The sequence below is a fragment of the Panthera pardus genome, unplaced genomic scaffold (assembly GCF_024362965.1).
Source record: "Panthera pardus isolate Hobbes unplaced genomic scaffold, ASM2436296v1 HiC_scaffold_15, whole genome shotgun sequence".
In the NCBI taxonomy this organism is placed as follows: Eukaryota; Metazoa; Chordata; class Mammalia; order Carnivora; family Felidae; genus Panthera; species Panthera pardus.
In genome coordinates, this window is record NW_026526710.1 from 29,260,751 (window position 1) to 29,283,477 (window position 22,727).

At 36.5% G+C, this 22,727-nt stretch overlaps 1 protein-coding gene across 2 annotated transcripts in view; it reads right to left on the bottom strand.

The window, feature by feature from the left end:
- Nucleotides 1-22,727, bottom strand: part of VAPA (VAMP associated protein A) — a 44,645-nt gene that overhangs the window by 19,086 nt on the left and 2,832 nt on the right. For both annotated transcript variants that reach the window (XM_019418487.2, XM_019418488.2), the window contains exon 2: nucleotides 2,225-2,377. In XM_019418487.2, coding sequence (XP_019274032.1) covers nucleotides 2,225-2,377 — 153 coding nt within the window. The remainder of the gene's footprint in view (nucleotides 1-2,224; nucleotides 2,378-22,727) is intronic.

The following is a 22,727-nucleotide window of genomic DNA, read 5'->3' on the forward strand; positions in this document are numbered from 1 at the left end:
TCCAGATAAAGCACAATAAATGTCCATTAATACCCTTCACTGAGCAATCACTATAGGCTCATCACTAGGAATTGAAAAAACATGGTTGTGACTTAACGACAGTTATAGTCTAAGTTATTGCAGACCATATAGTAAGAGTTACATCATCCTAAAAATATAAATATATACACATATACACACATACATACATGAATACATCAATTGAAAGAAAAAAAAGAAATGAGTGTGTAGCACAGTCAATCAAGGAACAGTTGCTAGTGGAAGAACAGTTTGAGTGACTCCTTAAGGGAAGGCAATACACTAAAAATTCAAGAGCTAAATTCTCAGTGGACAAGATCTAAAGGCACACCATGGAAACAGTAACTAGTATGTCTAGAGTTTTTAATACAACAAGTGCCCAACACAAGGGGCTACGTGAGAGAAAGTGTTTTGAAAAGTACAGGCTGTTCCCTGAACGACACAGGGACTCAGAATGCCAACCCCCCATATGGCTGAAAATCCACATCCAACTTTTGGCTCCCCAAAAACTTAACTACTAATAGTCTACTGTTGACCAGAAGCCTTGCCAAGAACATAAACCGTGGATTAACGTTTATTTTGTATGCCGTATGTATTATGTATGTATTCTTACAATAAAGTAAGCTAGAGAAAAGAAAATATTATCAAGAAAATCAAAAAGAAGAGAAAATGTATTTATAGTACTATATTGTCTTTACAGGGAAAAACCCACATGTAATTGGGCCTGCGCAACTCAAACTTCTCTTTAGAAACATTAATACAATGAACTGTAGCAATCTAGAACCCTCAAAGAAAAAGTCATTCTGAATAGTTTTATGGATTCCTAAGGATAAAACTGGTAGCACCAAAAAACTATTTTAAACTACATGGAGAGAAAGAATTCTGTCTTCCAATTTAGCTAAAAGGCTTAAAGATTTAGAGAGCAACTTCCAGAATGAGTGTAGTCATTGTTTTAGCTTTTTTTCCATCTATCTTTCCCATCAGCTGACAACTTGGACAAACACCAACACATTCCTCCTCGGCTACCACATCATAAGATTCACTAAAAACATCTTTTCTAGAAGGACTTCTAGCTCTGAGTCTTTGAGTCTACATACTGAAAGAGGATTCAGTGTCACAAAGAACTCGGCAGTGTGTCCTTCACTGCCTTTGCAGTCAAGTTCTACTTCTAAGCACTCTCCATGGGCTTGCTATAGGCTGTCACTCTTTGCATAATTTGGTGTTTTTAATCTGCTGTGGACGTAAAAACCAGGCAACTGAGACACAATTATCTTAGGAATACTTATCAAGATCACACAAGCATGTTTTGTTTTTGTTTTTCTTCAAAAAAAACATATACGTGGCTGGGTCATGCCCCCAGAGATTTTGAGGTGAGAGATGGGAGGTCCATGTGTATTCTTGTTCCATGTGTTGTCGTGACATATAATGGGAAGCGAAATCTACTGCTAGTAAGGAAGAGTAAATGGTCTCCATGTGAAGCCTAAGAAGGTCCCCCATAATTAAGGTCCCCCATTCTCATACTTGTTTCCTATTTCTCAGCTATGTCAGGTAATACTGTTAAGGACAACTATCTTGGGAAGTCTGATGGAAGAAAGGAAGTTTATGGAGGGCATTAAGGATGACGCCAGCACAGACTCCACAGAAGTAAGCAATCCATACAGAGAAGGAACCAAGCATACTCCCTGGATTACAAGTAAACACAAAAGGGAGTCATGAAACTAAACTGTTTGGCATTTACAATAAAAGGCAGAAACACTCATCTAATTTGATACAACCAGCAAAAAAGAGCCACTGTACATTTCTAAGATTCTGAATAATACTTGTACAGCTGCATGCAATATGTGACAATAGCTAGAGATCTGAAGAGAAGGATCGATCACAAAAATGATACACTATTTCAAAGATAAAATAGTAAGACCAGAGAATGTGGTAGTAAACTGTAGAAATAAAAGATATAAAATTTTAAACTGAAAATAATTGCTTATAAATTGACCACAGACACCCCCAACCACAAGGTAAGGGTGAGAAATGTTAAACAGCTGGCATATAGTAAGGTAACAGAAGAACATAATTAAAGGCAAGCTAGAATAACTTAAAAACAATTTCTCTCCCTCCAGATGAAACTCTATTAATTAAGACCAAATTAAACATAACCATAAAAATGTCAGAATTTAATACTGTTCAAAATCAGAACATGATTTGCTACCTGAAACAGTCACCGTCAACCCTGGGTCAATAATTCCACTGTTGGGCCTCACACAGTACCGACGAGGTGCTGTAGTCTTCACTTTGAAACACACTTTTCTATCGGATGGATTTCGCAACTTAAGATTTGTAGTGACTACATCTGTGAAGGGGCCTGTAAGGTTTAAAAAACAAAAACAGAAAAAAAATTTAACTGGACTCACACTTATACGAAGCAGAATTCAAAATTCAATGTATACAATCTTAGTTTTATTTAAAGTATATAATGAAATCTGTGTGCCTAACTATATCAAAACACTAAAAGTACTTCTTTCCAGGTACTACACTTACAAGAGTTTTATTTTCTTCTTCTTTCCTTATTATATTTTACAAAATTTCTACACGAACATGTATTATTTCTATCAAAGTATTCCAAACATTGTAATTTATGAAGTAAGCCCACAATTTTATTATACGTAGTGTGCTCTTACCACATTACTAAAAAGATCAGGTTTTTCCAGTGGTCTGCAAACCAGTGCCAGTCTTTAAATCCATTTACCAAGAAAACTGCAAAAATGTGTACATCTGAAGATACTACATCCAATGACAATAGTGCTCTTGCTTCACATCTCAATTAGGTTCAATTCATTCACTCATTCATCCATTCACTCACATATTTGTTAAGTATTTATTATGAGCACTGTGTCAAATGCTCTAAATACAAAGTTTTAAGTTTTGGTGATGTACCCAAACGTGAAATTATAAAACAAAGAATCCAGAAAGGTAATCCAGTCCTGCCTAAACTGAGTAAGTCCTAAACTACTAGAACCTCATTTTGTTAAAAGGGGAGGTAAAAGAAAGGTTGTGGCCATTTTTTACCTTGGCAAAAAAAAAAAAAAAAAAAAACTGTAGGGCATTATGTACATCAATTCAGACAATAAAATGAATACTTTTTCCATTGGGCATAGAAGATAAATTTAAAAAGTATGTCCCAAGAGGAAGCAATAACCACATAACTTATAACACAAAAGCAATTTTAAATCATTTTCAAAGCAATCAGTTTTAAGTTATATTTTTTAATGTTTTTATTTATTTACTTACTTATTTAGAGAAATAGAGACCGAGCAGGGGAGGGGCAGAGAGAGAAGACAGAGAATCCCAAGCAGGCTCTAAGCTGTCAGTGCAGAGCCCAACACAGGGCCAGAACTGACGAAACTGTGAGACCATGACCTGAGCCAAAATCAAGAGTGGATGCTCAACCAACTGAGCCATCCAGGCGCCCCATTAAGTTACATATTTTGAAAAGCAAAAAGGCTGAAATCAAAGACTACTATTACAAAGGCTATCTTTATTTAAGGAAACAAGAGTAAGCATGTCTTTTAAAACCTTATCATTCGGAGCCCAGAATGAGAAATTTTCAGCTCTACCAGGTAGTTTCCCATTTAGTTGAATACTGGAAAACCATCTAAGACAAAGGTTTGATGGGGAACGACAAATACAGTCAAATGAAAAGAGGCACTAGGAAGAGTGCAGGAGCAACTAGAGGAAAAGAAACAGACTTCAAAGTCAAGGCCATTAAAAGGTACTTATTTCAAGTACTAAGGAGTGAAATAATCTTATCCTATGCTTGAAGTTTTAAGTTATAAAATATTTTCTAACAAAGACTTAGAATCGGGAAGAGACAGAAATGAGAAAAGGTTAGCAGAAAACATAAAGACAGAGAAACAGTTACAAAAAAAATTAAAGAAAAAGTCATTTAAATCAACAGTTACATGTCTTTTTTAAATATATATATATATATGAAGTATGATCTTTTAAACGGCTACCTTTAATTACATGATCAAATAAATCATTTAATTTGTATATTATCTTACTCCCTTTGATTCTTTAATTCTAAATGCTTGCATTTTTCAACAAGCAGCTAGTTAACAACCCCACCATACACTAGCAAAAGAGAGGTACAGGGGAATATTGCAATCTGTCCATTTTGCACTTGAACCCACAATACCATTGGCTAGCAACACAGTTTAAACTACTGATGAAACTAGGGGTCTTAAAGATATAGATTCCATTTCTTAATATTCTCAAAATTCATAAGTTACTACAGATATTTGAGAATACATAAATTTTTAAAGGACTATTTCAAGTAGGACTTTAACATTAGTAGTAAGCATGGCCAAAAAAACAATTTATTAGTAACATGACAAAAGAAACCTTTCACAAAACTTTAATTTTGAACAATCCTATACTTTTATAACATACGTAAGATTTTTTAAATGATCCCAATTTTAGAGGAAAACAACAATTTTCCAAAATAAGGTAAAATAACTTTTTTAATTTTTGAGAGTGTGTGCGCGTGTGTGCGCGCGCACACACACACACACACACACACACACGAGGGGGCGGGGAGAGAGGGAGGGAGAGAGAGGGGGAGAGACAGAAAGAGAGAAAGAATATGAATGAATGAATGAATGAATGACTATGAATCCCAAGCAGGCTCCACACCTCAGCGAGAAGCCTGAGGTGGGCTCAATCCCAGGACTGTGAGATAATGATCTGAGCCAAAATCAAGAGTCAGACGCTTAACCAATGGAGCTACCCAGGTGCCCAAAATAACTGACTTTTAAAACTGATTTAGAAAATGACCATGTATCAATTTTCATCAACATATGAACTCTGAAATAATACTGAAAATTTATATGCAAACTATCTAAAGATGAAGATAACAGCCCACCAAAAAGAAAAAAGCCCACCAATTTAAAACAAAGTTCTTAACTGGATATGTTAACCGTATGAGTAAAATGTGAAATTACGTACTTACAAACGAATAAGCCCACCTACCATATGAATTTGAAATTTTCTGCTCCACTGTGTCCCTATAACCAAGCATCTTAACAGTGCTCTCCCAGTAGAAATAACTCCCTGCAGACAGTTCAGAGTCTGAGCCCATTTTCCCCAGTTAAAATGGAAAATCAGCAGTTACTGATGAATGTTAGCATAAGAATGACCACATTTAACTATTATAAGAGGTCTTGGAAAGAAACATCAGGTCCACTTTTGTGGGTCACAGAAGCCTTTAAGAATGTGATAAAACCTATATACTACCCCAGAAAATAATACCAGAATATACCCCAGAAATACCAGAATAATACCCCAGAAAATAACATGAGTGAAATGTTCACAAAAATTTTACATGGAATTTTTTGGGGGAATATGGGTGAGACAGGAAGATTGGAGGGGGGGGGGGGGTGCTCGGGTGTATCATAGATCCCTGAGCCTACTGGTTAGAAAGACCTGATGAAATCCACCTTTACAGACCCTGAAAAATAGAGGAAAAGTTACATAATTTATTGTAAGCACTACAACCAAATCCTAAATCCAAGGGTGATTCTCCTCACGGGTATTTTTGTCTAACATCAGGACTGGGTGGGTGGTGCTACTGGTCGGGGGAGAAGAGGAATGAAGATCTTAGACATTCTGCAATGCCTGGGCAGTCCCATACAATGAAGTATATCATGCCCTCATCCGACCAAATTATCATATATTTCTTCAAATTATCAAATACGCCTTCAAATTCATATTGGAAAAAAAATCTCTTTTCCAGAAATAGATCTATTGTGTAAAAAAGGAAAAATTTGTTCTCCTTCCTCTTGAAAAGGTTACATTTACCATCACAGAAAATTATTCTACCAACAGTAATGCCACTCATGATACTTGAATCACCACAACACACTTGTTATCAGTCAGGAGACATTTGTAGGTGACATACCCGATTCTATCCTCATCCACAAATTTTCTTATTTTGCCCTTATTTCAAAATGTTAAAGAAAACCAGTCAGTCCAATTCAGGTAACTGTTGTATTCTCTTAAATCCAAACTTACTTGTTATTAGGAAGGTTACAAGTACCTGGCTAGTTCACTACGTCTTTTGTTATAGTCATGCCCAAACATTTACACTAAAAGGCATATTTCATTATAAATTTATTTTTTTAACTCTCTTTTAGGGTATAGTTAGGGTATTATATTAAAATTTTAATTTGGGGACAACTGAATGGCTCAGATGGCTAAGCATCGACTTAAGGTCGGGTCATGACCTCACCGCTTACAGGTTCCAGCCCGCCTCAAGCTTGCTGCTGTCAGCATGGAGCCTGCTTCAGATCCTCTGTCCCCACCTGTCTCTATCCCTCTCCCACTCCCACTCACACTCTCTCAAAAAAATAAACATTAAAAAAAAAAAAAAACTTTAAAACTTTAATTTTTATGCTGGTAGGAAATGTTATATACGAATTTCATTTTGAGATAGTAAAGCAAGTATTAAAGAATATAAAATATACAAATGGGGTACTATGTCCAACAGGGTTAAAAACCACAGCATCACATCAGTAATCTGCTTGACTGACTGAAAACTTATCCTCTGCAATGCTTAAGTGGTTAAACCGGTAAGAAAAATAAGTAGGGGCACCTAGGTGGCTCAGTGGTTGAGCGTCGGACACCAGTTCAGATCATGATCTCAGTTTGTGAGTTCAAGCCCCACTCCAGGCTTGCTGCTGTCAGTGCAGAACCCGCTTCAGATCTTCTGTTCCCCGCCCCTCTGTCCCTCCCCCACCTGTGTTCTCACTCTCAACAGATAAAACATCAAAAGAAAAGAGAAAGAAAAAGGAAAGAAAAGAAAAACAAGTAGAAGCACCTGGGTGGCTCAATTAAGTGTCCAACTCTTGATTCGGCTCAGGTCATGATCTCACAGCGGTGAGATGGAGCCCTACCTCCGGGCTCCAAGCTAGGCGTGGAGCCTGCTTAAGATTCTTTCTCTCCCTCTCCCTCTCCCTCTCCCTCTCTCCCACCTCCCCTTCCCCCTGCACCTCCCCCGCTTGCATGCACAGTTTGTGTGCTTACTCTCTGAAAGAAAGAAAGAAAGAAAGAAAGAAAGAAAGAAAGAAAGAAAGAAAGAAAGAAAGAAAGAAAGAAAGAAAGAAAGAAAAAGAAAAAAAGAAAAAGAATTACCTTAAAGTCAGGATAGGGATCAACTTTGCAGGGAAAGAGATAGTAACTGGGATTGGGTACAAGGAAGGTTTTTAGAATAATAGCCAAGTTCTAGTTCTTGTCTTAGGCAGTGATTACATGGGTATTCACTTTTTGACAATTCTACAAACCATACATATTTTTCATTTATGCAAAACAATTTTTTTTAGAAAAGCCGATCCTTGATGTAACCTATAAAAAAAAAAACCTGAAAACAACAGTGAAAAGCAGTTTGGATGAGAAAGTGAACATCTGAAGCAATTTATGTAAAAACCAATATTCATGTTTTGAGGACTACTAAAAATCCCTGTATTGAGGAAAATCCTGTTAGGTGTCTAACGTAAATGCTTAGTTTAACATTTACAAACAATTACTAAAAGCATCCATTTTTTTTATTTTTTATTTTTTAAAATTGACATCCAAATTAGTTAGCGTATGGTACAACAGTGATTTCAGGAGTAGATTCCTTAATGCCCCTTACCCATTTAGCCCATCCCCCCTCCCACAACCCCTCTAGCAATCCTCCATATTTATGAGTCTCTTCTGTTTTGTCCCCCTCCCTATTTTTATATTATTTTTGTGTCCCTTTCCTTATGTTCATCTGTTTTGTCTCTTAAAGTCCTCATATGAATGAAGTCATATGATTTTTGTCTTTCTCTAATTTCACTTAGCATAATACCCTCCAGGTAGATTTCATTCTTTTTGATTGCTGAGTAATACTCCATTGTATATATACCACATTTTCTTTATCCATTCATCCATCGATGGACATTTGGGCTCTTTCCGTACTTTGGCTACTGTTGCTAGTGCTGCTATAAACATGGGGGTGCATGTGTCCCTTTGAAACAGCACACCTGTATCCCGTGGATAAATGCCTAGTAGTGCAATTGCTGGGTCGTAGGGTAGTTCTATTTTCAGTTTTTTGAGGAACCTCCATACTGTTTTCCAGAGTGCCTGCACCAGCTTCCACTGCCACCAACAATGCAAAAGAGATCCTCTTTCTCCGCATCCTCGCCAACATCTGTTGTTGCCTGAGTTGTTAATGTTAGCCATTCTGACAGGTGTAAGGTGGTATCTCATTGTGGTTTTGATTTTTATTTCCCTGATGATGAGTGATATTGATGAAAGCGTCCATTTTAAGATGACCTCATAGTATACTAGTCACGAATCACAGCTACCATACATACATCCTATGTTAGAGATGAAATTTTACTGTTTATATGTAAATTTCACTATATTCCATATAAAACAAGAAAATTACACAAAATAGTTTACATTTATGTGTACTCATCAACTGGAAAAAAAAAAGCTACAGTCAAAATAACCCTACCTTTTACAATTACATGGGTTGTTTCCTCCTTTAGTCTCACTTTTAAGCAGCCACCACATTTTCTGTCACTAAGTATTCTAATTCCAACTACAATTGTTATTACTTACAATTGTTATTCCAACTACAATTGTTATTTTGTTATAGCCAAAATCCTATACCCAGAAACAAATTCTAAAAATCAGAAATGTAACACACACAAATATTGTCTCTATGTAAAAAAAACTCTGAACATAAATCTGTAAAAACCTGGAAGCTAAAATCTCAAAAATGTAGCGCAAGTTGAAGTCACCTCATCCAGAAGGAGGTCCCAAGTGGGAATGGCCTGCCTCCTTTACCTAAAAATAATTTTCCAGCATGAAATACCCTTTATACTCAGTATACCTAAAATGCTAGCATTCAGAGCAATGATTTCCTTCTAAATAGTGGGACCCTTATTCTCCAAACCCACAATCTTAAAAGGAACCCCAATAAGCTTAAAAAAGTACAACCACTCTGACTAAACAATTTTTTAAAATGTTGTCACCCATCCACATTTTGATACGAACTGCCATTGAAGTTTTCTTGATGAGTTTAGGTGCAAAGAAAAATGAGTTGTGGAAGAGAACAGTTGGCTTTTTCCCCAACACTGTATTGAAAATTTTCATACAAAGAAACTGAAATCATTGTAAACAATCATATACCCATTACCTAGATTCTACAATTAACATTTTGTTGTATTTACTTTTAAGACTTATCTATTTCATCTCTCTGCCCATCCATCTTATTTTTAATGCATTTCAAAATAAGCTGAAGACATCAGTACACTCACTTCTAAACACCTCAATATGCGTATCAATTTGAGTTCACTATTTGCTTACTCTGAAAAGAATCAAATTTTAATTCATGATAAGCAGTAGTACAGAGCATAGAGCATTTTAGAAATAGAAAAGGCCTCTGAGGGGCACCTGGGTGGCTCAGCTGGTTAAGCATCCAACTCAGCTCAGGCCATGATCTTGCAGTTCAGGAGTTCAAGCCCCGCATCAGGCTCTGTGCTGACAGCTCAGAGCCTGAAGCCTGCTTCAGATTCTGTTGTCTCCTTCTCTCTATCCCTCCCCTGCTCATGCCCTCTCCCTCCCTCCCTCCCTGCCTCTCTCAAAAATAAATAAAAGCATTAAAAGAGAGAGAGAGAGAGAGAAGAAAAAGGAAAGACATGCCTCTGAGATGAAGCTTAAAATAAGCAGGCAACATACATGAACATTAATTCATGAACTCTGTGACTTCCATTTATTTATTTTTTTTTTCCAATATATGAAATTTATTGTGTGACTTCCACTTAGATGACCTACTCAGAGGCCTATTGGGAGAGGAGTCTCTACTGGCCTCTAGCATTTCTACATGTTTTGCCAATAGGAGGCCCTGGGGCTTTCATCCAGACTATCTTCTCAAGGATGTCTTTAAATAGTGAACAGTCTTGGAAAACAATGTCTCCTTCCTAAGGAGAGAACAGGTTTGCTTACTGGCTAGTAAAATAGGTCTTCCTCTAAGAAAAAAGGTCAGGTAAGTTTCCATGTAGCCCATTAGGAAAGATTCAGGCTCCCTACGCTCAAGGGACAGTCTCACCTATGACACAGAACCACTATGGGAGCAGCATCTGCCTAAACTGAACCCGTGTGTTGCCCTTTGAGGAGGCAAAGGAAATTAACACAAATAAAAAGCTTGTGCTGTATGTAGTGTCATGAAGAATAAAGTCCTTTGTCTCTAAACCCGGGGATCACATATATCTTTTCTACCAATATTCATAAAATTGTAGTACACTCAATTTTTAGACCCTTTAGTTCTTGACAAGATCTTTCTGCATTCTTGGCTATAAGGAACAGACTCAGTTAGCAGCCCCTGTATGATTAAAAACAGACAGTACAATGAACCAAAGCATGAATCTTGGAGGAGAAATATGACTGACCACACAATTCACACAATACATAGTCTATACCTCTCAATGGCACTTCTCACTTACTTTTTTATATACATGTCTTATCCAACAAAACTACAAGCTCCCCTAAAAAGAAACATTCACTTCCTCCTTCAATGAACTGAAGTAATTAACACAGACCTTAAGTCATAGTAGCTGTTCAATATTATTTGTTAAGTAAATACACACTGGAAGTATCGTTGGGACAGTCACATGAATTCTTTTTCATCAACATACAACAATGACAAAAATGTCAGAAATATGTATGTTCTGTTTCAAATGCTACGACTCTAGGTCTTCATAAGTCATTTATGTTGACCATTACATTTTTACTCCTTCATCCTTCCTTTATTGAAACAGAATAGGTAAAAATTCTAATAAGGAAAGCTGGATGCTCAGCTCAAACACATAAATAATTCTGCTGCAGCAAAGCAGGTGATGACTACATTCAATGTTTCCACAGGTTTTAGCAAATTAATAGCTATATCACTGATTAAACAGTTTTCCAGTTACATGAAGATGACACTGAGTACCTGTCATACTAAATTATGTATGTGAAGTAGATACAGTATAGTATACAGAATATCAATTAAGAATTTGCACAGTAATAGTAGCATGGCAGTAGTAACAGTAAAAATAGTGTTAACAACAAAAAAATTTTTATAACAGCTAGCCTTTATTGAGCCTTCACCCTGTATCAAGAACTCTGCATGAATTATGTCCCTCATAGGCTTTAGCAAGACACTTTATTATCCCCATTTTACAGATAACTTGCCTGCAACAAGTTAAAACACCTGTCATAAACTACAAAGCAGTGGAAGTTGATAGTCAAACCTGGTCTGATTCCAGAGCCTGAACTCTCATAAATTCTATATGTATTTTATGCAAACTACCTACCTACAATTGCTTCCTAATTCATAAGCATTCCAGGCAGATTTCTGCAGCAATAAAGCATGAAACTGCAGTCAAATCATTAATATATGATAATGATTTTTAAATGGATATATTTCCCTTGGTCCCACATACAGGTCAACAACTGAGTATTTCCTGAAATAAGTATCATAAATACTGAGAAAATATCCTATGTTTTTACATCCAAGAAAGCCCTATAACATTTTCTTTAGAATTTTTAAAAATGAAGTCACCTTAATTTATTTCATTTTCTATATTTTTTTTCAAACACATTGAAATCTCAGACTTGAATGTCGGGTCCACAAAGACTGGGTCTTTGTTCTGTTCTCTACCATATTCCAGCAGCTGTAAAAATCCCTGGCATAGAGGGTAGTGAATAAATACTATATTGTACAAATATTTTTGTCCAAATAAACAGAGTACTACTTTCTGGAAAACAAAATGACTCAATGCTATTCAAGAAGGTTTTAAAAACACTAAACATATTTTGTTATAAAGTTTCACTAACATTAATTATAAAAATATGGATCCTGACTTTAATAATGTATCATGAATACATGATGAGAGTGCATCACAAAAAAATCTCCAAAACACACTGAATACAGAAGTGTGTAGCCATTCAAAAAAAAAAAAAAAAAAAATCAATTTTCCCATTCTAGGGTCTTAAAATCATAGTTAAAAGAATTCATCAATAAGCAGGAACCATGTCTTATTTCTCCTCTACCACTTTCAAATAATGTAGTAGTGTTCTGATCACACAGTTAAATACTCACTCATTACCTTCACATGGAAAAGCACCTAAGTAAAAAGTCAAAACATCTATTTTCTTTGTTCCTTTGGAAGCCTTTTGGAGAGGGAGGGGCTAGTTCCTGTCATCAATGGTGTACTATGACTTTCATAAAAACTGTAACACAGTACACTGGTTTTGAGGCTTAAGAGCTAAAACTATTAACCAGGTGATTGACCCCGACCAAATCACTTAACTTCTCCAGGACAGTCTAACCCCTGCAGTAGACAGGGGTCATTAGTAAACAGAATGACCTTCCAAGGCTCCTCTGGGCTTTAAAATTATGTAACATTACGGGGGTGCCTGGGTGGCTCAGTCGGTTAAGTGTCTGACTTCGGCTCAGAGCATGATCTCATGGTTCATGAGTTCAAGCCCTGCATCAGGCTCTGACAGCTCAGAGCCTGGAGCCCGCTTCAGATTCTGTGTCTCCAACTCTCTCTGCCCCTCCCCTGCTCATGCACTCTCTCTCTCTCAAAATTAAAAGTTAAAAAAAAAAAAAAGTGACATTATGAGCAACTTCACCTACTGCCTATCTTCTACTCCATGGTAAAATGGCAGATAATTCAATCCTAAATTCTCACAGCCTTATTAACATTTTGCATAAAGTTATTGTAAACATTTTAGAAGTGTTTTTTCAGATCTTTTGATGCATAGGCTCTTCACTCTGACTTTAACAATCCCAGTGTCTTGAAAACAGGAAGGAGAGCATAAACAATAAATTATCTTTTCACAGAAATGAAGTATCCTTCTGATTTGTAACTTTATACAAATTATGTCCTTCCACTGTCCATCTACTAAAGAAAAGATGCACACACACCTAAAAAATTATTTGAAAGAGAACATTTCTGTTCACGGCCAAACATGAAGGATGCACGCTACTTAATTTAACATCTTTATTAAAATAGAAGTGCTCCCTATCTGAAGAGTTTAGAAAAGTTTTTAAAGTCTAGATAAGTAAGATGGTAGGAAATAAAAGGAAAATGCATATTTGGAGAGAAATTAAAATAAATGTTTTTAGCACCATTTACAGATCTAAAATTCTTGAAAATATTTGTACTATGAGAATATAAGTATGCAGAATTATACACACAAAATATATAAAAAGAAATATATCAAATGTTAACAGAGGTTATTTCTAGGTGGTAAGATTGAGTAATTTTTATTTGCTTTACACTTTTCCATCCTTTTTCAATTCTCTACATTAAGCACTTATTTTATAATCAGATGGGACTTTTAAACATGTACACATATTAGTTTCATTTGTTCATAAAATCTTTTATTTGTAACGTGCTGGAGGAAAACTGAAAAGATTCAGAAAAACACATCTGAGGATTTCACTGTTATTGAAGTTTTTGGCAGTGGGAAAAGTACTCAGCAAACAAGACCAAGTGATTCATCTTCCCTGATAAGTTATAAAGGTAATTTTTTTAATAGAGAAAACAACTAAACAGGAAACAAAGATACCCTATACCTTTAAAAGTATGGTAGTCACTCCAATTCATGTCAGATTATCCAAGTACTAAAGTAAATATATATATATATACACATATATATATAAACGGATATATGTATGTACATGGATATATATGGAAGCACAGAGCTACAAAATAAAAGCTGTAAAAATGCAGGCCCATAAGAAACCTAACAAATTGTATTGCAAGCTAAATATTTTAAAGTCCTCTCATGTTAATTCTTTTTTAGTTAATATCTATTTGTAAAAATGGTAACTGAATTTAATCACACCCTTAAAAAGCTAAAATACACATTAACTACACTAGTTCATTTAAACCTGAATTTTAAAAACAGTACAAAATGTTCACGATTACTCTAGTTATAAGAACATTCCAAATGCCAGTGAAAAGCAGCCAGGCAAACTATGTCATATCAATGACAAGTCTTCAAAAACATCTATGTGAATGTTTTTCCCATAAAAATTTAAGACACTGGTTTTAGATTATTTTCATAAAGTGAAGTATGTGGACAATCATGAAGTTGAACATATTTTCACAAATTATAAAGTCCAATCTTGTTTAAGCAATGAATTTATTATGAAGAACAAAAATCACACTTAAGAGTTTATTATAAAGATATAAAGAGTCTCTAGGACACAGGAAATGAAGTATAGCTGGCCTCAAAAGAAGAGGCTGCATTCAAGAGAAACTGGTTCCTGGGACCTCAAGATCTCTGGCCTGCTTTTCTCTCCCTCTTCTCTCTCAACGGAGTTGCTTCTGCTTAAACCTGGCACAAATCAGCCTGCTTTAAAGACCTAAAGCCTATCATCTAAACTAAGTGTGTTTAAAGGGGCGGCATCAAAATTTTGACTAATCGGTCATCAGCATATGTATTGGTTGGCCCTGGGTTAGGTGCTCACCATGAAACAATCAACACTGGGGCAAGAGGGATCCTAAAAATCTATCTGCTGCTTAGAGCCACCTGGCTCTTTAACAGAATCTATAAACAGGAGCCATTCTCAGAGAAGTAAATACCCCCAAACAAACTTATCATACTTCTTACAAGAGACCATCAATTGATGCCAATAGCAAGAGCTCAAAGAAACGACACATTTATATACAGTTATGATTTACAAATTAGATTTAGATATATAAATAAGATCTACTTTGAGATAATAATGGTTTTCTATTTGTCTTTATATACCTTGATTTGTGATCTGTTACTCGAAGGTTGCAAACATTAGACTTGTTTTCTATTTACCTTTCTATAACTTGTCTTATTATTAAAAAAAATTAAGACCTCAGACTGTTAACACTTAAAATATTAATTAAAAATTAAACAAAATAATACAGGAAGGACAAATGAAAACCTTCTGATCTCATCTTCCGAAGCTATCTAGTAACAAAACAATTTTAAGTTTTTCTCTCTTATTAAAAAAAGAGTTCACTGTATAAAAAAAGAGTTCACTGTAGAAGTCCTGGAAAACAGAAAAGTAAAAATACAAAAGACACTCACATCCTGAAGTAGAGCCAATGACTTGTTAACATTTTCTTTCCAATCTTTTTTCTTGCACATATTAACATAAACAGGCTCATATTTATGCAACTTTTTAATGCGGAAGTAAGGCTGTTACCACCAATCAACATCACTAAAACTGGGAAAACCAGACACTGTCTATCCCTGATGTGACACAATTCCATCCATGAATTATTTTTACCACCAAATACTGACCTAAATCTAATCAAGCCCTCAAATCTAAATCCAAATTTACAGGAAAGACATCCCACACATACCTAGACTATTTGACAATTCAACCACCTGATCTTCTCAACAAGAGTATGATTTAAAAAAAAAAAAAAGTGGGGGAAGCAGTGTTTAAAATTAAGACTCGGATACACGACAAACAAATGCAATGTGTAAGCTGAACAAACCAGCTAAAAAACAGACATACAGGGGAGACCGGGTGGCTCAGACACTTAAGCATCAGCTGAGGTCATGATCTCACCATTCCTGAGTTTGAGCCTACCTCAGACTATACATTGACAGTGCAGAGCCTACTTAGGATTCTCTCTCTCTCCCTCTTTCTGTCTGTATCCTGCTTGCTTTCTCTCTCTCAAAATAAATAAACTTTAAAAACTAAAAAATAGAAGTACATACAACTGGGGAAATCTTCAACAGGTTAAATATTAGATGATGTTAAATAATTATTTTTGGTTTTAAGATAATGACATCACAACTATGTAAAGAAAATGTCTCTGTTTATTTGAAAAGCAAACTCAAGTATTTAGGTTTGAAATGTTGTTATCCAGAATCTATACAGCAGCTGGGCGCCTGGGTGGCTCAGTAGGTTAAGCGTCCAACTTCGGCTCAGGTAATAATCTCACAGTTCGTGAGTTCGAGCCCCACCTAGGGCTCTGTGCTGACACCTCAGAGCCTGGAGCCTGCTTTGGATCCTATGTCTCCCTCTCTCTGTCCCTCTGCCACTCACGATTTGTCTCTCTCCCTCACTCTCGAAAATAAACATTAAAAAAAAAAATACAACAGCAAACAAAAACTAAACAAATATAAAATGCTAATAATCATTAAACTTAAGTATATGAAATTTAAGTATATAAAAGTTCATTATGCTTTTATGAATGTTTGAAAGCTTTCATAAGAAGTTTTAAACTTTTTATCTAGTAATCTGTGTCCCATTTCAGTTATAATAAACAAGGATTTGCATACAATAGCTCCCTTCTTACATTTAATTTTCTTCTAAAACAACTTTTTAAGGTTGAGGATCCATCCTGTATTAACCACTTTCTCCTCTGAAAGGCAGATAAGACTTCAATGAATCTATCAAGGTTAAGATACAAAAGCACAAGAAAAAGATCAGGAAGTGCCTCTAAAAAAATAAAAGGGTGCTTGCTAACTCTCTTCACAGAACATCTCTGCATGGTAAAGGAAGGACTTACTTAAAGGAAATTAAAAGGTAACTAATACAGGGGCACCTGGGTGGCTCAGTCCATTATGCATGTGACTAGATTTCAGCTCAGGTCATGATCTGAATGTAGTGAGATCAAGCCCCACAGGTTCCACACTGGGCCTCTGTACTGGATGTGGAGCCTGCTTGAAGATTCTCTCTCTCTCTCTCTCTCTCTCTCTCTCTCTCTCTCTCTCTCCTTTACCCCTCCCCTGCTCGCTTTCAGTCTAAAATATAAAATTAATAAAAGGTAACTAACGCAGTAAACCAATAAGAAAATTACCAATAGTGACAATCAGAAAATATTAAACTCTGAAGTATAAATCAAGTTTTCCCAATTCCTTACACTATAAAACCCTGGATTGTGGGTAACTTGGTCTGCAAGTGTTCCGCAAGACAAGCAAGCATTTTCAATAAATTTTAACTTGATAAATGAGTGATATATTGCAATACGAGTAGTACATGATGCCAAACATCACATGATCACAACTGAGCCAATGGTTAAATTCGCTTTGATATACAAGAGCTTTGAATTACAGCAGGTTTCCGGAACAAATTATGCTCACAAACCAATGTTTTACTGTATATTATTTTGTCTACGTTACTGAAAAATCGTGTTTTCTTTTTGTTCTCAGATGTCACACATATTCAAAATCCTTAGGGCCAGAACACCCAGGAAATCACCTAATCCTGCCTCTCACTCCACAAATGAAAAAGGTGAAGCACAAAAAAGAAAAAAAAGAAATCTATGGTTAGTCAGCTTTTAACAAAATGCCCTATTATCCCTTTCCCGAAACTAAAAAATTTTAAAACCACAACTACCTGCAAAGGCAGATGAAAAACCTTACAGAAAAAAGATCCAAGACGAAAAACATGGGAATTATAGGAGAAACCACTGGAGTCCTATCAATACATCAATTTTTATTGGGCAATCACCCATGCCAGATCCTGTTACCATGGATGTAAAAATAAAAGAAATGAATATATCCTCAAGTAGTTAACCTAAAGTTTGGGAGAGAAAAAATACGTAAATATAAATACTATGTTATGTGGTATGTAAGTGCTGATTATCACAGATAAGCACAAGCTTCAATAGTGGCCTGAAGAAAGCAGTGACCAACTTGGACTGCAAGAATCCAAGGCTTCACAAAAGGAAGAGATTCTTGGAGACTCCTTGACAGATATGAGGGAGAATAATATTCTGGACAGAGCATGTGCAAAGTCTTGCAACAGCTTAAAGTGTTTGGGAAAATGGTTTCATATAACCTAAAGCTATGTGTAGAAGAGAAATGGGGTGGCAGGCAGTGGATTCTGGACTTTTTCATCTACATAATGGGAAAATATGCCAGGTTCTTTATTAACCAAGGGAGCAAGAATATGAGGTTTGCATTTTACAAAGGGTAGTTCTAGCAGCAGTGTGGCTAGACAGACACTAGAGAAAAGCAGGCCTGTTTACAGACTAGTAGAGAAAAGACAAGAGATAATCACCTGAAATAAACAATTCCCCAAAGCCCAGACTTCTCCCTGAAAAACACATCCATATAACCAAAACCTACTAGTTACCTTTTCATTAATATCTTGAAGGGTCCTAAACACATCTAACATACCTAATGAGATGAGGATCCTCATCCTACCACTCTCCCACAACCCCAAGTAAAATGCATGTGGTCCTCATTCAAATATCCAGTGTTTCTTTTTGTAAAATTTTTTTTAAATATTTATTTTTGAGAGACAGAGACAGATCGTGAGCAGGGGAGGGGCAGAGGGAGAGAGAGGGAGACACAGAATCTGAAGCAGGCTCCAGGCTCTGACCTGTTGGCACAGAGCCCAACGTGGGGTTCGAACTCATGGACTGTGAGATCATGACCTGAGCCAAAGTCGGACCCTTAACCGACTGAGCCACCCAGGCGCCCCTCCAGTGTTTCCTTTTTTAGCTCAGCACACAGCACCACCATTCCTCCAGTTACATAAGCGAGGAATCTCAGAGACGGCCAAGATACCTGTACTCTCAGTGAGCGTATCTAATAGACCACCAAGTTTCACTGGCTTGATCCTCCTGAACTTTTCACCATCTCTAATACCAGTCCCTCAAATCAAGTAGTCACCTCTTGCCTGGACTGAGGAAACTAATTCATCTCTATCTCCCTTCTAATACTACTTTATGTTACCAGAATTATGTTTTTTTTAAGTTTATTTATTTATTTATTTAGAGAGAAGCAGAGACCGTGTGAATGGGGGAGGAAAAGAGAGAGAAGACAGAGAATCCCAGCAGGCTCAGCACTGTCAGCATGGAACCCATGAAACTGTGAGATCATGACCTGAGCCTAAACCAAGAGGTGGACATTTAACCAACTGAGCCACCCAGGTGCCCCCAGAATTATGGCTTTTTTTAAATACAAATGTGATTATCACTCCATTCCCTCTATTTCTACCATTCCACCCACTTAAATCTCTCAGTGGGCTAGGATGAAAACAAAACTCTTTAGTCAACCTACAAACCAGCACCACACTCACCTTGGCTGTCTCCACTACTGTTACACTGACTCAGGCTTGTAAATAACATGAGATATTACTTTAACAGGTTAAGTAACAGTAAACGCTTCATGTTCCCTCCTGCCACAGGATCTTTGTAAACACATGCTGCTTCTACTGTATTTTTCTTTCTTTTTCACCTAGGTTAATAGCTTCTACTCATATTAGAAAATCTTAATCCAATTGTGTCTTCCCTGACCAGGAAGATATTTTACTTTTTTTTTAATTTTTTTTAATGTTTATTCACTTTTGAGAGAGAGCGCGCAAGCAGGGGAGAGGCAGAGAGAGATGGAGACACAGAATCCAAAGCAGGCTCCAAGCTCTGAGATGTCAGCATAGAGCCCAATGCAGGGCTCGAACCCATGAATTGAGAGATCATGACCTGAGCCGAAGGCAGACGCTTAACTGGCTGAGCCACCCACGTGCCCCTATTTTTTACATTTTTATAGCACTACACTCCTCTTCATAGTTACATTTCCTTCTTCTAATTAGGCAATTAGTGTCTATCTCTCCCATTAGAACTGCCTCATGAAAACAAAGATTGTATTTTACTCAAACTGTAATTCTAACACTTATTCAACACTTACTACATAGAGCAGAAAGTCAAATCTTTATTGTATAAACAAATTAAAATAAGTGAATTTAAAAGTAAAGCTTCATTAAAGGGTACAGATTCAAGAATTATCTCTGGGATGTAGAAATACAAATTTTAATTAGTAGACATACAGAGTATTTCTGTATGAGTAATCACGATGCCACCAAAATATTAAAAAGAAGGAAAGACGCACAGGCTTGGGTTGTAAAAAACAAAAAAAAACACAAAAAAAAAAACCACCTGTTTGGGATATGTTGAGTTTGAAGTGTCTGAGTTACAACTCAAATCCAGATAGTCACCAAGTAATTCTAAAACTGACAGCAAAGTCCCAATTAAAATACAAATTTGAGGGACACCTGGGTGGCTCAGTCGGTTAAGCACCCAACTTCAGGTCAGGTCATGATCTCAGTGTTCATGAGTTCAAGCCCCATCCGGCTTCTGTGCTGACAGCTCAGAGCCTAGAGCCTGGTTTGGATTCTCTGCCTCCTTCTCTCTCTCTGCCATTTTCCTGGCTTGTGCGCTCTCTCTCTCAAAATTAAACAAATAAACATTAAAAAAAAAAATACAAATTTGAGTGTGTACCAACATGTGCAAAGAGAGCAAGGAAAAGAAAGAGAAGCCATCAAAACAATGAGACTGAACAAGGAAAGTTTACAGAGATAAAACAAAAAACAAATCAGAACCTCAGAAACATTAGCATTTAAAAAGCCCACAAATGAGACAATAAAGGGAGCAAATTAGAAAATTAGAAGTATATGGAAGTGAAAACAATTGTTTAAAAAGTGGAACTGCCAATAATGTCAAGTGCCAAAGAGAGATAAAAATTGGAAATGATCAATGTGGTTGGCAATCAATAAGCAGTGAGGAGAGAATAGTACTACAGTGAACAGGAGGTGAGATACAGGACAGATAGTGAATGAACATGGACTATTTTTCCAAGAAGTTTGACTGCAAAGGAAATGAGGGACAGGGAGGGACATGTACCAGAAGGAGTTGGGAGTCAAAGAAGTATTTTGTTTGCTTCTTTTTAAAATGAAAAAACTAAGTGTATTTATATGTTTAAAAGAAGAACCCAGTGGTTGAAAACATGAGAGGGAAAATATCTGAGGGAACATGGTCTAAGCATGAGTCATGAGGGATTTTACCTTAATCAACAAAAACAGCAGAACAAACAAGCTTGGATGAGAGGAGGGTTTTTCTTTCTCAGGCAAGAAAGTATGGATGTGTGCAGATGAGCAGGTGTTACAAGAGAAGACAGCACAAAATGGAAGGGCTTAAATGCCATACTAAAAAAAAAAAAAAAATCAGACTTTTATCCAGTGGGCAATCAAGAGCTACTTGAAAGCTTTTAAGGAATGGAGTAGTAAGATGTCATCCGTGGCCCAGGAAAGGGGGGAAATCACCTCAGGGATCTGATGCAGCCACTGTGAAATAGGAGCTGATGCAAAACACCTAAAAATGTGCCAAGTATCTGCCAAGAGCAAAAGGACTCTCTATCCTCATTTGTACTTCTTAGTAACGTGCTATTCAAAGATGCTCTGGCTGACACACCACAGGTTCCTGGGGTCCTCAGAAAGCTTAATTTTCTTTATTGGCATGATATTGTGACGGGCCACCTTCAACACAATGGTTTTGCTCTATTTTCCTTTCTCGGATTATTAGTAGGAAGAATATGTTCACAATTTATTTTAGCATTTTCTAAATTTCCTTCTTCGAACTTTTCTCCAAAACTACTAGTAACTAGGAAAAACAAAATGTATACTACAAAGGAAGAAATTTCATAATAAAAAATTTAAGGACAAAAAAATAGCCTCTCATATGTTAACATCAAATTTCAAATCTGAATTCTGTGTCAAATTACTGCCAGGGTTTCAACATAATTTGAAAATACCTACCTCTTTTTCATTAAACCAATGCAACAGAAGAGCTACTGTAGAATTCGTTACACCATTATAAAAGCACTTTCATATATTGACAATCATATCAAACAAAAAAAATTTTTTAATATTGACTTATTTTTGGGAGAATGCAAGCAGAGGAGGGGCAGAGAGAGGGGGACGGAGGATCGGAAGCGGGCTCGCGCTGATAGGCTAACAGCAATCAAGTCTGGATGTGGGGCTTGAACTCACGAACCTCGAGATCATGACCTGAGCCGAAGGCTGGACGCTCAACCGACTGAACCACCCAGGTGCCCCTAAAACAAAATTTTTAAGTAAGATACAAAGGTATTTAAAAAATGCATTAAACTGGTATCTGTTTCTCCATAATTGTGCAAAATGCTGATAATTCGTACCAAGATGATTGTTAGGCATGTGACAGAAAAATTCACCACCTATTCTCAGAATGATTAAATGAGTCACTTAAGAGAATCCATCCTAGTCACACGTAGAGTTCAAACTAATTCGAATAAACCTACTGAATGATAAAGAATTTTGCAAACTATCTTTAAATAGACTTAAACTAAAATTTACAGGTGATTTAGGGCAAGTCAGAATGAAATGACTTTATAGCCTTATCAAACTAAGCATACATTGTTGATTCTAAATGAGTCTCCTAGTGTTGAACTGTGCAACCGAATACATCAAAGCAAATGATTTACCTCTGACTAGAAGAATAAGATTAAGAAAGAAAGAATCAAATGACACCAAAGGTCACCTCCCAGTTCATCCTATCCCTCCTCCTTCCCAATCCTCTCCTTTATCCCACCCTAGAACAGAAGCACACAGCAAACTGACAGGGTACTTAAGTATAAGCCACATGTTCTCTCCCGTCAGGGGTTGAGTAAACAACCACTCCCTAGCCCAATCCTTCCCCCCAAAATGAAAATAAGCCTCTTCTAAGAAAGCTTCCTAACGGGCCGGGCTTCTTCATTCAAGTTTTGCCTCTTGTTACAGCACCTATCTGCCTTTTACGTCTCCCTCACTAGTCTCAGAGTTCTTCAAGGGCAAAGATAAAACCTAACACAGTTTACTGTTTAACCGTATACTT